Source organism: Bidens hawaiensis, unplaced genomic scaffold (assembly GCF_021521415.1).
Source record: "Bidens hawaiensis isolate Kalapana, Puna unplaced genomic scaffold, B.hawaiensis_p1.1 tig00031103_1, whole genome shotgun sequence".
In the NCBI taxonomy this organism is placed as follows: domain Eukaryota; kingdom Viridiplantae; phylum Streptophyta; class Magnoliopsida; order Asterales; family Asteraceae; genus Bidens; species Bidens hawaiensis.
Genome location: NW_027495210.1, coordinates 30,466 through 48,016, shown reverse-complemented (window position 1 = coordinate 48,016; position 17,551 = coordinate 30,466). Strand labels below are relative to the sequence as shown.

Here is a 17,551-nt window from a genome sequence, read left to right as displayed (position 1 = left end):
CTCATAAGACGCCTCTCACGCGCAGGCTTTACTATTCTCATAGCTCGTAAGGCGCCTCACGCGCAGGCTATATCATTCTCAGCTCGTAAGACGCCTCGCGCGCAGGCTTTATTATTCTTAGCTCGTAAGTCGCCTCTCGCGCGCAGGCATTATTATTCTCATAGCTCGCAAGTCGCCTCACGCGCAAGCTTCATTATTATTACAGCTCGTAAGCCGCAACTCGCGCAGGCTCTATTATTATAGCTTGTAAGCCGCCTCACGCGCAGGCTTCATTATTTTTACAGCTCGTCACCATCATGAAGAAAATCTCCCAAAACTCAAAGACAATAAAGACAAGGCCAAAGAACAGGGAAAAAACCGCCTCATAGCCTAACACACCTCATAAAGTCCAGCGCTCCACCTCGACGCTTGCGCGTCCAGGAGCAACACTGGACTTGGGGGGGCTTGTAGGGGTATGGTACTAAACCCGGTTTTACGATCCTAAATTTATTATGTTTGGCTTATTTTATTATATGGACTAATACAATGTTATTGGGCTGAGGGGGTTTTGTGGAGGTAACCCTAATTGGGCTAGGCCCATTAGGGTACCATGATGGTGGCCATGAGACTCTCTATATAAGGAGGTCTCCACCTCCTTATTAGAGGTCATGCTCAATAAGAGCCACCACCACTTTTTTGTGTCTGTAAACAAGAAATCCTCAGGATATCTTAGCAGTCACCTCCACACCCCCAAAAACCATTGCAGGTCTCAGGCGCAGCTGGAGAAAAAAATCAAGACGTGGTTCGTTCATCTCGAAAATCCGTGGAAACATCGTCATGGATCAGGTCAGATTCATTTCGTGCTTCGACACGTAACATATAAATTTACCACTTATAAAAACTATTAAAAAAATATTATGTAATTCTTCCTTTATTCTAACCTGGTTAGTTGTTACTAATAAAAAATAATTCATCGTATTCACATGATCACATATCCTTATTCTATCTTAATTAAAAAAAAAAAAAAAAACTTAATATTAACATGTAGTGGCAAGTTTTGATTTGTAACCTTTTATTTATTCCAAAGTTATGTTTCACGTGACATTTAAATATGAGAACTTAAAGTCGACTGGTTTTCTACATCCAATTGGAAGTTTGACTATGTTGCCTCAACAAACGCCATAACCACCTTAATTCCTAATACCGATTAAAGTACCTAGGATGGAAAGCACACAATCATTATCAATCATTTTGGCGTGGGCTACAAATCTGTGTGCATGTATAAAATATTTATATATAAAAGTTTACATATATAAATGTTAAATCATTAACTTTTCATTGCAATGCCGACTAAATAATTAAGTATATTGTATACTTTGGCCTTCTAGAAATTGGTTCCATACAAGGATTTGACATAGAAATTAGTGGTTTTATATATATAGTGTCAGATATAACAAGGGAGAAGATTTTGTTATATATAACCTTGGCTTCTTATGTGCTGCTATAAAGAATAGAGTACACAATTACACATGCATGTTTCTGTGCAGTTATCTATCTAAAATTGGTTCATTAGGAAATACTAGCTTGTTATAAGCATTAGAAATCAGTATTTATACCTTTTAGCTTTTAGTAAGGTTCAACGTTATTAATAAAAGTTAATTAACACTCCAAGTTTAATCCCAATGAACAACTTACATTTAACTATTTATTAAAACTAGTAAACGACCTCGCCCGTTGCGGCGGAAACGTTGATACACGTAAACCCGTTTGTTGCGATGGGAATGTTAATAAAAGATAAAGTTAATTAAGTTTGTTTTTATGAAAATTTAAGTTGTCATGAAGATCACAAAAAAAGAGGTTATTTAACCTTATGTTATGGTCACATTGCAGGAGCTTGTTATATCGAAGAGCACATAGAAATATGAACGTGACAACGGTTTATTTGAAATTTAGAAAAACATTATGTTGTGAAAAATAATATGTTAAAAGTGTATTATATTTGACATAGATAAGCTTTGAACGTAACTTATACTAAAACGTAGATAAAATAAAGATTTCGTAACGATATATTCGATATTTAAGAAAACATTATATTTTAAAATTTCGTAAGTGAAAAATACAATATGTAAAAAGGTGTGCATATAGAAAAACAATATATTAAAATAAAATATAGAAAGTAAATTGAATTAAAACTAATATGAAAATATAATATACTTAAATCAATCATGTAAAGTGAGGATTAAGTTATTCTATAAAGGGGAACAATGAGAAGGATGAGAAACCATAATTAATTAACATGTGTCAAGTAGGGACCAAAGGAAAAATGGTATAAAAGTAATATTACACATTTTCTCTCTCCACATGCAAGTCACATGTTGATTCCCTCATCATTTTTAAACGTCTATAACTTTTTCATATGATATTTTTAAAAAAAATAAAATTCACCATAATAACAAACGTTATTTTTACCTTTAATATGAGTATAATTTTGTTATATAATAATAAAAAGTAATTTACGTCATTGTGTCTTTTTGCGTACCATTGTGTCTTTTTTCGTCATTGTGTCTTTCTGTTTGTTATTGTGTTTTTTCGTCATTGTGTATTTCATCTAATCATTGTGTTTTTTTAAATACTAATAACACTGTTGTGTAATAGTATATATATATATATATATATATAATGAAAAATAGCAACGAATTATCTAATACATAAAACACAATGATGAATGCATATTACACAATAACCTGAAACGTAAAACACAATAATGAATACATATAACAACACAATGGCCTGAAACGTAAGACACAATGGTAAATACATATAACACAATGGCCTGAAACGTAAGACACAATGGTAAATACAAATAACACAATGGCCAGAAACGCAAGACACAATGGTAAATAATATAACACAATGGCCTGAAACGTAAGACACAATGGTAAATACATAAAACACAATGGCCAGAAACGTAAGACACAATGGCGTGAAACGTAAGACACAATGGTAAATACATATAACGCAATGGGTAGAAACGTAAGACACAATGGTAAATAATATAACACAATGGTCTGAAACGTAAGACACAATGGTAAATACATATAACACAATTGCCAGAAACGTAAGACACAATGGTAAATAATATAACACAATGGCGTGAAACGTAAGACACAATGGTAAATACATATAACATAATGGGTAGAAATGTAAGATATAATGGTAAATAATATAACACAATGGCCTGAAACGTAAGACACAATGGTAAATACATATAACACAATGACCTGAAATGTAAAACACAATGGAATCTATATATTACACAATGCCTTGAACGTAATACACAAACAACATAATACTATTTTTTCTCAAGTTAAGTGAATATTGAACACAATGACTAAAGTACAAAGATAAGTATAAAGACACATTCTCAAAGATACAATGACGCACGAAAGACACAATGACGTAATCTTTGTGTTAATTTTTATCTTTAATATGAGTATCAATTGAAAAACACAATGACCAAAATTTATAACACAATGCATAAATTAACCCAATTAAAAACACAATTGACAACCAAATAACACAATATAAAAAACCCACCAACTTTTTTTTTATTTTTATATAACAATATGATATTCATATTAAACATAAAAAAACGCTTGTTATTATGATAAAAAAAAATTTAAATGTCGTATGAAAAGGTTATAGACATTTTAAAACGATGAGAGAATTGACATGTGTCTTGCATGTGGAGAGAGAAAGTTTTCATAAGTGAGTTATTACCTTCATGCCCTTTTCATATATTTTTATTTAATTTTTATTCTTGAATTAATCTCCACCATCCAAATCTAAAATCAATGGATTAGATTCCTTCTCACCCTTCTCATTTTTGTTGTCATTTGTATTTTAACTTTACCCGTAAAGTGAAGTGTCCATTATATAACCGTTTTACACCACATTGTTAGAGATATTGTAGAAGAATATATTATTAGAGTTTTAGTATAATAGTGTTACCATAATTAGGAGATTGTATTTAATTATGTTTCTTTGTATTGTACATCTATATATAGTTGATCAATAATATATTACGCCTTACGGGGTTTTCATTATTCTACATGGTATCAAAGCCTTAGAGCTCTGGCCTATTTCTTTCTCTTCTTCTTGTTTTCGTCCTGCCCCAGGGACGTTGTACGCACAAATATTACTTCTCTTGTCCTTCTTGCCCGACTCCTCAAAGAAATAGCCCACCTTGGAGCCTGGTTCTTCAATTTTTTTTACACCTTTGACTTTTCACCAAGTAACATTCTTATTTTTTTTCCCATATAATTCTCGATTGGTCCTCTCAAACTCAACCATAGCCTCCTCAATTTCTTGATCTTTGAACTCCTAGATCGCCAATTTTCTTCTTTTTTTTTACCCCACTCTTTTGGCGAAGGTCAACTAAGTTCTTGAGTTTTCTTTTAGTTAGTTTTTTTTATTCTCTTTGTTTTACTTTTATTTTCTCTATTTTCTTTTTCTTTTGATCCAATAAATAATTAAATTTCCTTTTATGTAATTTGATTTTAGGAAAAATGGTTCTAACCCTCATCTCCAACTATCGAGTGTTTTTATAAATTGAAATTTTGTGTTTATTTTCGGTTTTACTGATTGAAAATTGTATTTATATTTTATTTAGTTTTAGTTTTTTCTTTGAAAAAAAAAAGTTTTTTTTATTTTCTTTTTTATTTTTATTCTTCGGAATATATAATATTTTTTCTTTGCCGTCAAGTCGTTGCTCCGGCTGACTCAATCATAGCTCCTGTCATCGCAGTCGAAGCTCCTGTCATCATGCTTAGCCGCCTGACCACGGTCATGCTACCAGTAATCTTCTTAGATCCTATAACCAATCGAGTTCCTGCTCTACGTGACAGCCGATCGTGTATCTACACAAGCTTTACGCTCCAGTCTGAGCGTCTGATTTCCTACTGCTCTGACTGCGGGGGAATGTTAGAGAATATATTGTAGAATAATATATTATTAGAGTTTTAGTATAATAGTGTTACCATAGTTAGAAGATTGTATTTGATTATGTTTCTTTGTATTGTACATCTATATATAGTTGATCAATAATATATTACGTCTTACGGGGATTTCATTATTCTACACACATGTGAAAAGATAAGTGGTTCAATCTCATGAATAGTGAAATTTATAAGGTAACTATCATTTACTTTTTAATATATATATAATGATCCAACTTTTTCGTGCTCTATGATCTTAACTATTTATTACAGTCGTCGTCATGTCCTCGTCATCCATCACCACCAGGTCATGTGTTTCTAAACGATTGATGATCGCTACAGAGTTATTGAGACGCGAATAAGAAATACCTTAGTTGTGACGGTGCATTCTAATATTGTCAACATGTTTGAAAGAGTATAATTTATTTATTGAGTTGGAATATTAGTGGGCTTTATACTATACTTAATTAAGTCATACTTCCTAAACCAAATTCATATAAAATTAATGTTCTTCAGTCTTGAGGTTAATGTATATAATTCTGGCATGATGCCTGACATCACTATATATATGTACGGACATACACATGACCATTTTTATTTTTTTTTTTTGCATGAAGACCCCCATTGATTCAAAGATTATTGCTACCACAATGTTATGTCGGAAATGCGTTGGAAACACTGTTTTTTACGCATTTCATACGGAAAGTGGTGCATGAAATATATATGTTTTCTAGTAGTGCTAGAAATTAGGAGGGCAAATTACCAAAATTGAATCAACCGCTATATACCCATGTTATAATATCATGCAAAACACGCACGTCGATAACGTCTTATTTTCGTTACACAAAATGTACCTTAACTTGCAAGTTTCATACACACCCACATAAAATGTTGTACAAGTGATCACATTTCACAACTATACAACATTGCATCCATATCACTGAAGTTTTGACACATATTATTCTCTTCAAATATTAAATCATATAAATCTGTTTCAACATGCTGCTGTTCATGTTTCATTTGTAGATGATCCAAAGAATCATCAAAACCATAGCTTGGTCCTTCTTGACCATTGAATGATCCTTCATTCAGTACTTCACCATTCATAATTATTGTTTGACCGCCTGAAGAGTCAGACGTTTGAAACTGATCAAGTGACAGCCAGTCAGCAAATAAAATCTTGGGTAAATATTTGCAACCATATACTTCTGATGATTCAACATTTGAATATGTTATTGTATGGTTTGAAGAACATGATCTGTTTTGAGATTTCTTGTTATCCGAATTTTGTACTTTCTTCTTTAGATGTGAATGCCAATAGTTCTTTATCTCGTTATCTGTCCTTCCAGGCAAATGGTGTGACATATGAGACCACCTGAGCAGCCAATCTTCGTTAGCAATGGATCTAACAAAAAAAACTTACCAAAAAGTCGAAATTGTTAATGATTGCTTACTTATTTCCTAGCATGCCATGAAGAGTCATTATGATCTCCTCCTCGTGTAATGTGAAGTTTCCTCGCTTTAACCCGGGCCGTAGATAATTAATCCATCTTAATCTGCAACTCTTCCCATTCCGTTGCAAACCTGACAATCAAGAAAAGCACCTAATGTTTTACCAATGAACAGAAGAATTCTAACGATATTAGTGAGTTGGACTGAAATCACAATTAACTAGAACCACATAGTGTCTTAGGCAAAATACTGCTGCTGCTGCTACTACCGCTACTAATAATAATAATAATAATAATAATAATAATAATAATAATGCACCAAAAGGGATATTTTGTCAAAATTATTAATACACTGCTCTATAGGAATTAAGTCAATTACCGGCATGAACCGCGACAGAACCCCAGCAGCCAACACCATGGTTTAGAATGTAGTCTTTGAGCTTTTGATCTTCATCTGGTGACCATAATCCCCTCTTGTTCTTTATCTTTTTTTCTAAAGATTTTCCCAGCATTGTGTAATGGGAAGCTGATCAATGCATGCACACTATGACTACATATGTGACATATATATATATATATATATATATATATATATATATATATATATAAAGGGAAGATGTGTCTAAGAATATTCCTAATGATTTAAGCTTATTAAATAGTAAGTTGGCAAACCTTCTTTATATACATTAGTTCACCAGCTGAGGTAGCAATGAAGGACACAACCGATCGTAAGTCGCGGTCTTCGCAATGCATGGTTAGTTATGAATGAGATTAAAGAAATGAATGTTTGGTAGCTAATGACATAACAAGATGCATGATTAAATCTGTAGCCTATAGTAAGCAACTAAGCATTGTCCTTAATCAACTATAATATGTATCTAGCAGCCGGGTCCAATGGTCCATCCAATTGGAAACAGAATGAAGTTAGCAAGTGAGAGTAATATATGCTTTTTTTCTTTGAAAGGTTCTTATGAAACATTTTTTAATTAAAGTAAAACATATAAATAAAGAGACTAGTTTATTTTATGGAAAGTAGTTAATCTCCTATACTAAAAGCTAACTAGAAGAAATGTAAACCCAATATTACCTAAACTTAGGTTAGCGTTGGTACGCAGAAATAACAATGAAAATAGAATGAGTCATTGTGAGAAAATGGAAAAATAAGTGTTTGATTGGTAAATGAAATGAAATCAAATATTACACATGAAATCACATTCCCTCGAAACCATTTCATCCTACCTCCTTTCTTTTTTCTTTTCATTCCATTCATTTTTCACATTGCTCTCTCAACCACCACCGTCGCCACCGCTCTACCATCGTCATATCTGGCGCCACCACTGTCGTCACCATTGTAAATTTGTTTTGGTACCATTTTATGTATTTTGTGAGAAAAATATTTTTATTATTTCTATTTCATTCATGTTTTTTTCTACTAACATAATGTAGTAATTCATTTCACAAAGAAATGATAATGATTCATTTCATTTTCTTGGGCCTCGTCCATTTCATTCCTTCTTCTATTCCATTAGCCCCAACCAAACATATGCTAAATAAAGAGTGATTCAAACTACTGTCTTTTCTTGTAGTGTCGTGATGTCGTTGGCTACAAAAATGAACACATAAAACCATCAAGGACTTCGGAGGGCTGGATGAGGATTCTTGTTTAACATCGTTCTCGTAAAATAGCTTTTATTAGCTCATGAAACCGTATTCAAGGGTGTAACAGCTAAAAAAGTATGCAAGTGGTTATTCACTCGTTCGATGTAGCACCGGGATTCAAGAAGTTAGATAATGAAGGAAAAATAAGAAAGTAGTCAACGAATCAAACTAAGAGCATTCACAACAGGAGGCTCTGGTTTCCTGGGTCTAAATTTATGTGGCAATGCACAAACTTGGAGAACACAAACCTTCTTGTTGTTGAGTAAAGTCCGTGAAGACAAGTTTGTGCTTACAAACAGTAAGGATTTGGTGAGGTGACATCCATTCTCTCTCCTCTCTTACATACACATTTAGACAGGTATGTTTTGATACATCACTAGACAGCCGCATAACGTCACGTATATCATTAATTTGACACATAAGTTGAATTCAAAACCCATTGTATTAAGACTGTGAAAGTGCAACTAATTTTAAACTGTTGGAAAAATATATAGATAAAACTGAAATTGGTTGGAAGGTTCCGGCCATATATGCCATATTGTAAATAATCAATTTTTGTTGTAAACAAAGTTTTAAACCGAAAAGTAATAATTACATTGAAACAAAGGCAAGCGCACGACAAGATTTGGATCACATACAAATGACATTAACGTGCTAATTGTGATTATCAAATAGAGTAATTATATATACAAGTAGAGTAATTATGCAATTATATCATAGAGTAATTACATAATTACTCTACTTATTTCTCACAATTAACACATTAATTTCAATTTTACGTTAACTTTCCCTTAAATAATTATATATTAACCAAAATACATACACATACTTTTAGATGTAAGTTGGTACAAATTATCTAATAAACCCTACATAGGAAGTTTCCATGGTTTAATAAAAATGACACTTTACATTGCGAACTCTAATTTCCACCTGGCCAATTTATTTTCTTGTGGGCTTTCGTAATATCCGGTCTCTCATACCACCAATATTGTTTATTTTGCATATAAAGAGTTTACAGATTTGTTTTGGTTGTCAAAGTGGAGACTTCCCACTCCCACATGAGCACACTTATATGTAGAGCTCTCTTCTCGTCTACTAATATTAAGCCCAAAACCAGTTGATGATTTAAGAGATAAGACATTTACTTATGAACCAATAACCTCTAATGTCTACGGCCGATATAGAATTTGCCTAGGGTGTTACAGCATTTTCTCGCTTGTGGACTTGGGTTAATTTCACATAATGGGATGCAAAGATAAATTGAATTAAGCTCACGAAATTTAGGGCATGTTTGACTAAGCTTATGAAGAGCTCCTTATGACTTATGGAGGGGTAAAAAGACAAAAATGTCTCTCCATAAGTCACTATAAGTTACAAATTTGTAACTTATTTGTAACTTATAGTGAATTATGGAGGGGCATTTTTGTCTTTTAACCCCTCCATAAGTCATAAAGAGCTCTTCATAAGCTTAGCCAAACATGCCCTTAGTCAACCCACACAATTTTCTAACTCAATGCGAGTAACTAAAACAAGAACATGGGCTTAGACAAGAATCAAGTGGGCTTGAACATAATAATAATAATAATAATAATAATAATAATAATAATAATGTTCAAGCCAACTTGATTATAATGCCAGTTACATTATAATCAAAATCAAGTGGGCTTGAACATTATAAGTAGAAGTGGGCAAACGGGTTTTTTACATTAACCAGCTTCTACTTTTAGGTGGTTTAGCATTAACCAGGTAGAAATCGGTTTTGGGTATGGTCAGATTTTGAGCATATATATTTTATACGAAGTTTGGCCGGGTCAGGTCTAGTTTTTTTTTACCTAGAGGTGGAATTGGTTTCAGTGGATCCAGTTTGATTCCGGGTACGGTTTCTCTAAGAAACTAAAACTCGGTTTGTACCCACGGGTCGGGTCCAGAACTCAGTTTTATGCTCACCGCTAGTTTTGAAATAATGAGACATAAGAAGTATTATAGGCATTATTTTTAAAGTTGTTGCACAAATAGGCGAACAAGAGAAATTCGGACAATAAATTTATGAGTTCGTTGGTGTAACAAGCGATCTTGAATAAGGACAAATTGACAAACGCCGGAGTTTGCTACTTTGACAACAAACTCAAGCCAACACTAACTATCCATATTCTACATGGAAAAAAATGCTAGCATGGAATTCACTCATTTGACCGGTAAACGACTAAAGCGAAGATTGTCTGCTACCTCAAGAGACTATTGGAATCTTTGTTAAGGGTTTACATGAGTTCGTTTATTATTTGTACGCCTAAACGAACTTTAATCCAAGAATTTCTTTTATCTAGAATTTTGTTTATGTATTTGGGGCTTTTCTTTACATTATAACAAAGTGCAAAATTTAATTGTTCCGAGTTTAGGTTTACAATCTAGTTTAAAGTAATTAAGGTTGTTATGATGGTTGTTGAAAGAAAATAGTCAAGTTGGTTAATTAAAAAAAATAATATGAAATTTAGTTGTTGCGAGCTTAGGTTTGCAACCTTAATTTTATTTCAAGTCAGTCAAGTGGCAATTAAATATGATAGCTTAAAGTCGACTCTAGGTATCTCGACAAATATCATAACAACCATAATTAGTAATACCGATTATTATTAATCATTTTAGAATGCGCTATAAAATAGAAATGTATATACCGCAAGAACTAAATGGTTATCTGATGGAGACGAAAATTCGAGTTTCTTTTATCGCTATATTAAAAAGATCAACAAGAAGAATTATTCACGAGTGATCCTAAAATGGAGTTTTTCAATTTGAAATGATGTATTTTTCGTATTCTACGTTTATAATGATGTATTTTCGACAAGAAAAAATTGCACTAAAAATGATTAATATGGTTGGTTAATTGTTTTAAAATGATTTAATATTATTATTATTATTTGTTTTAACTATATATTAATATTATTTGTTTAAAAAAATTAAAAGGTTAAGTGGAAAATGCAGGATATATTGAAAGGTATGCCCTTGATTGAGTGAAGAAATATGATAATTACCAATATCTATTAGAATTCACTATGATTCGCTTTTAAAATATTTTAAACGCAACTTTAATCCCAATGAACTACTTGTGGTTTAAACATTCGTTAATATGGTCCAACTATGTTGTGCTCTATGATCCTAATCGTCTACGATCATTACCATGTGCTCCTTGTCGTCCATCGCCACTAGGTCATACGATTGATGAGTACGTACGACAAGGTTAGTGACAAGTGAGAATATAATGTAGCTTACTATTGAGACTTGAGAGATTAATGTGACGGCCGTCCACACTATTATTATTGTCAAAATCTAGAAAGAGACTAGAAATACAATTAAGGTATGCACATTTGTTTATTGATCAGTTAGAATGTCAGTGGCTTCATTTTATATTTTAAGTCATACTTGTCCTAAACAAAATTCATAATTTAGAACGCCTGGTGGTAAGTGGTGTAAATTAGATTATTGTTAAAAAAAATTAAAAAAAAAAATAATAGTAAAGGATTCATGTTTTCCTAGCATGAGGTTTATGTTTATAATGTTTATAATTCTTGCATGATGTGTGACGTTAATATTAGTTAGATGTAAACGTAAGTATCCCATTTATGATCAACAACCATAACACCCCAAATATATACATACACATAACGGCACATTTTATGAAGGAAATGTACATATTAACAATATTAAGTATCGTGCCACGTTTTATTATCATTGTACAAAACGACAAAGTGACGAACTCAGTGAATTTTCTAGAAAGGTGGGATAGATTCAACATGTATATATCTTTGATTGAGTAAAGAAACAGAATTACCTAGTTGGTTAGTTCCTTTCAAAACCCTAGATATGATAAATAAAGTATCTATTAAAATTCACTCTTATTAATTTGCTTTAAAAGCATTTTTAACACAATTTAATCCCAATGGACAACTTGTGGTTTACCATTTATTAAAACAGTCCAACTATGTCGTGCTTAATGATCCTATTCGTCTACAATCACCATGTCATACCCGTCGTCCTTCAACACTTGGTCATGCTCATGCGTTCCAATTCCTATACGATTAATGATTATGTTACGTATCAAAATAGAATGATCGAAGATTAAGAGAAGAAGAACGCAATAGAAGAAGAATACTCAAAAATCATCGATACTTTTCCATTCATCAGCTCTCGTATATGTATATGAACATATTACAGATATAACCCTAAACTATTAATCATTTACACTTTAGTCCCTCTACTATTTAATACCTAACAGACTAATACAAAGTTAGTGACACTGAGAATATGATATATAGTACCTTATTATTGAGAGGTTGTGACGGTCACACTACACACTATTTGTGTCAAGATCTTGAATGACACTATAGTCCGTAGCTTACAAGGGTGTCGTTGTGCTAGTGCCTAGTGGTATTTAGAAGTTGTATAAAGTGGCGTCCCTTCCCTAGAGGTTGGAGTTCGAATCTCGACATGGACATCTGTATAATATTATGAGTAAGTTATATTACCGTTAAAAAAAAATAATTTACGATTGATGTTTTCCAGTTTTGAGGTTAATGTTTATAAATTATAATTATGGTATGATGTCTTGAGGTTAATGTTTATAATTCTGGTATGATGCATGATGTCACTATTAGTTATTTAGTTACATGTAACCAATGGCGAATGTTGCTTAGGGCTCGGGGTGGCCCCGCCCCCTGTTTTTTTACGCAGCAGTGTGAATTTGTCCGTTTTCACTCGAGATTTTTTATACGTATTATATTAGCTGTTCTCAGGCGAATTTTTTTATACATAGTGTAAAATTTAGCCGTTTTTTATCGAAATTTTTTATACGTAGTGTAAAATTTAACCGATCTCAGACGAATTTCATTATACAAAGTGTAAAGTTTAGCCATTTTCGGCCGAAATTTTGTATACGTAGTGTAAATTTAGCTGTATTCGGCCGGAAATTTGAGCCCGGCCCCTTTCATTTGTGAAATTTTGTATATATTTTGAGTCCGGCCCCCGGTGTCTTAGTCTAAGCTTCGCCACTGCATGTAACCGTAAGGCGTAAGCATCCCATTTATGATCTACATCTCACAACTATACGACAATGCATCAGTGTTCATTGAACTTCTTAAACATATTATTCTCTAAGGATATTAAATCATAAAACTCAGTTTCAACAGTTGATGATCATATTTCGGTTGCGGATGATCCGAAGACTCTTGAAAGCTATAGCTTGATCCTTCAATTATTAGTTCACCATTCATAACTATAAAACATTGCATCAGTAACATTATAGTTTTGACATATATTATTAATATTATTCACTCCAGATAATATATAGCATCATATTTCATTTGCAGATGATCCAAAGAATCATAAAAACCATAGCCTGATCCTTCATTCAGTATTTCACCATTTATAATTGTTGTTTGACTGCCCGAAAAGTCAGACTTGTGAAACTGATCACGTGGCAGCCAGTCAGCAAATAAAACCTTGGGTGGTAAACTTTGAAGACTTAAATAATCTATTCTTGTTTGGTTTGAAGAACATGGTGTTTGTTTATTTTGTGTCCAAACACCTGTCTTGAGATTTCTTCTTTAGACAAGAATGTCAGTTGTTTTTTATCTCGTTATCTGTCCTTCGAGGCAAATGATGTGATATCTGAGCCCACCTGATCAAGTCGAGAAATCAACCGCACATCCGGATTTAACAAAATTTTAATTATCAAATAGTTGGAATTATTAATGATTGCTTACTTATTTCCTAGCATGCCATGAAGAGTCATTATGATTTCTTCCTCGTGTGACGTGAAGTTTCCTCGCTTTAATCCTGGACGTAGATAATTAATCCATCTTAATCTGCAACTCTTCCCGTTCCGTTGCAAAACTTGACTGAAAAGGCAATTAAGAAACTGGAAGTGCATATCTGTCACACCCCCATCTTAGGCCTAGGAGTGTGATCAATAGCTGGTACCACATTTGTAAATAAATCAGAGTAGCGGGTTATTAGCAGAAGACTTTATAAAACATGTGGATTAAAGTTATAAATATTTACAACATAAAAGGACGTGATAAAAGTCTCGTTTTAAGTGTACTTGTTTATAAGTTTACAAAACCACCATATTTTAATATTTAAACAAAATATCCGAGCCATCGGATTCTTGAGCTTCTTCGTCTTCACAAGCTCTAATCTTGATTACCTGCAAAATGTTATAAAATATGTCAGCAACGAATGCTGGTGAATATGCTGACGCTAAAAATATTTTACTTAATCACCCCTCGAGACCACGTAAGTCTCGGCCCATCTTGGCTTAGGAATAATTAAGTTAAACAATCATTATAAACTCGAGTCTCTACACTAGGTCACCTCAACAAAACACCGCAGCGTTTCGACATAACTTAGGTACCATAAATATACAGATGGTCAGTCTCACTCGAACGTAACTTAGGTCTGGCCCATCGTGGCTGGAGGTCGTGGCCAAGCGTGGTGCGATATGCCCGCCGCATTCCACATATGTAAGGATCCAGACAAACGTATATCACAGCCTGAGGGCTAGGCTTATACTCTTATTTACAATGTTTTAGAGACACGTAGCCTCATGTAAAGTTTTTCACATAACACGTTTGATTGTTTGAAAACAAGTTTATAAAAGTTGGGCGTATTCACCTTTTCAATGGGATTGGCTTCCAACACCGTCCGTGAGTCTTTCATGTGCTATCTCGCACCTATTGTACGAGTATAACCTTTGTTAGTCGGATATACAATTCGGCTTAAGACCTTTAGTCTTGTTTATCTCGATGAACCTTTAGTTCAAATTTTCTTTTACTTAAAAACCTTTAGTTAAAAAGTATTATTATAAACTTTCAGTTTATTTATAAAAACCATACGTTTCTTCTTCTTTAAGAAACGTATTCTTTTCTTTATTATTTAAGTATACTTATTATACTTAAATAATATATTTTATAACAAAGAATAATCATACACATATATATATATATACTCAAATATATATTTCACTTTACTTTTCTTTGTTTATATACTTCTTTGTTTATCGAGTTATCGAGTATAACCTCGACTTGGGGTATTAAGCCTTGAAAATATTTTATTATTATTTTATTCGGGCATTATGACTACCTTTCTTGGCTCAATAAACCCTACACACTCGGGCAGCACTTCGACGCCTTTTTCTTTATCAACACACGCTTGATCAACCCTTTGTTTGAACACACAAATCGAACACCAACACTCCACGGCACGCACTTCGAGATGATTGTCGGAACGTCGGGACGGCACCACCTTCTTGATTGGAATGTCGTCGGGGGGTGGTACGAATATCGAGGTAATGGGCACGGAAATCGAGGTAATATGGCACGTTTATCGAGGCGGATCGAGGGCACGAACTTTGAGGTATAGAGAGATGTTTAGAGAGAGAGTAATGTGTGTGATTTGAGGTGTGGGTTGTGAGAACCCGTGGCCTTCTATTTATAGCCAAAATTTGGATCCCGTCGCGGTACGCGACGGGTCTTGGCTTAGCCTGTCGCGTACCGCGACATAGGCTTGGCCAGTCACCCACTAGACCTACCATGTGGCGACACGTGGCAGGCGTTGCGCCACGTGGCGACACGTAGTGACAGGTGGAGGACGTGTTGCCACGTGGCGGCAGACGGTGCCACCGTGTGCCACGTGGCACATGTGTCACAAAATGTCAGACACTCCATCGCGGTACGCGATGGGTGTCCTTTCTGATCCATCGCGTATTGCGATGGGTCAAGAAAACAGAATTTACAACTTAAACCCTGGAGTTTGGATTGGTAGAATTGGTTCCTTGACTTTGAAAACTTGACATTTTTAACCCGATATTTTCCGTGATGTTACAATATCTTAAGACAAATAGAAATAGAAAAGTTTAATGTACTAAAAGTGATATTTTGTCCAAATCATTTGTATATTATATTAGATTATTGTGTGAATTATAAACTTAACATATGTATATGTATGTGTATATTACCGGCATTAACGGCTACGAAACTCCAGCAGCTAACACCATGGTTTAGAATGTAGTCTTTGAGCTTTTGATCTTCATCTGGTGACCATAATCCCCTGTTGTTCTTTATCTTTTTCTCTAAAGATTCTCCCAGCATTGTGTAACGGGAATATGATCTATGCATGCACACTATGACAATATATGTGACACACACACACACATATATATATATATATATATATATATATATATAAAAGGAATATGTGTATATGAATATTCCTAATGATTTAAGCTTAATTATCATAAAATGTGAAGCAGGCAAACCTTTTTTTTACTGTTTGCATTGCAAAAGTCGCTATGCAGCCGACTGACCGCGGACATGGTAAATATACAGAAAATTTATTTTTGAATATTATATACATGTCAAGTATCATAAGTTTATTAATATTTATTACAAATTAAGTGAATATCCATATATATATATATATAAGAGGAATACATTTTAATTATTAAACTATTCTAAAAGTTGCTATTCATTAATTAAAAAAAATGATTCGTTATTTAATATAATAGAACTACGAATTTTGTTTTATTTTTTAAGTCAAAATCGATCCAAGTTGATCGACAAAATGTGATTATGTCCGAGGTTGACCACATTTGACCGATCTTAGTAACCAGACAGAGTTAAATAAACTTGCCTCGGCGTCATACCCCGTAGCGAGTACTCGGGGAGTTCTCGGCCTTGTAGACCTACTTTTACAACATTGTTACAGATATATATGTTACCTGCATGTATCGTAAGTCGCTGAGGCAGCAATGACACAAAGTATCCTGCATGTTGTAATTGAGATTAAAGAAAGAGATTTGGTAGCTAATGACATAATAACATGATTAAATCTATAGGCTTTGGTAATCATCATCATTTCATTAATCTATTACATTATATATGTTAATCATTACATTATATATGTTATCACAAAAATCATTAGACAGGTGTGTTTTGATTCATCACTTGACAACTTAATTTACACTTGCGTTGAACACAAACTATTGGAAAGAAAAAAATATATATATAAAAATTAAATTTGGTTGGAAGGTTCCGGCCATTGTTGTCAGCTTGTCAAGTAATCAATTGCATTTCTTTTTGTATACAAACTAGTATAATGCGCCGGGCAGTAGGTAAAACCCAAGCGTTGTCAGTCATAGTTGTTGATGCGGTAAATCAACGCAAATTGATCGATTTTGGTTACATGCGTTATGTATTGAAACTAAAACAAAAAATATATATAAAATTTGAGGTGGCCCAATGGGGTTTCCGGTCGATTAAATTCGAGCGTTGGTAAAACCCCAGCGTCGTCAATCGCCGGCATTGAGTTGACACAAATTTGGTTGGTCTTTGGCACATTTTATTACGTATCATAACTAAATCAAAACAAATTTGGCACTATGTCGGTTTTCGTTACGATGTTGAAACTAAAACAAAA

At 33.5% G+C, this 17,551-nt stretch overlaps 1 protein-coding gene and 1 pseudogene across 1 annotated transcript; both read right to left on the bottom strand.

Annotated features, from left to right (window-relative positions):
• Nucleotides 1-5,879: 5,879 nt before the first annotated feature.
• LOC143581560 (transcription factor MYB7-like) lies at nt 5,880-6,939 on the bottom strand. The gene is made up of 3 exons (XM_077064323.1): nt 6,807-6,939; nt 6,431-6,560; nt 5,880-6,351 (listed from the first exon to the last, which is right to left on the bottom strand). The coding sequence occupies exons 1-3, from the start codon at nt 6,937-6,939 to the stop codon at nt 5,880-5,882; spliced, it is 735 nt and encodes a 244-aa protein (XP_076920438.1).
• Nucleotides 6,940-13,372: 6,433 nt separating this feature from the next.
• On the bottom strand, nt 13,373-16,224 carry LOC143581559 (transcription factor LAF1 pseudogene; annotated as a pseudogene).
• Between the last annotated feature and the right edge of the window lie 1,327 nt (nt 16,225-17,551).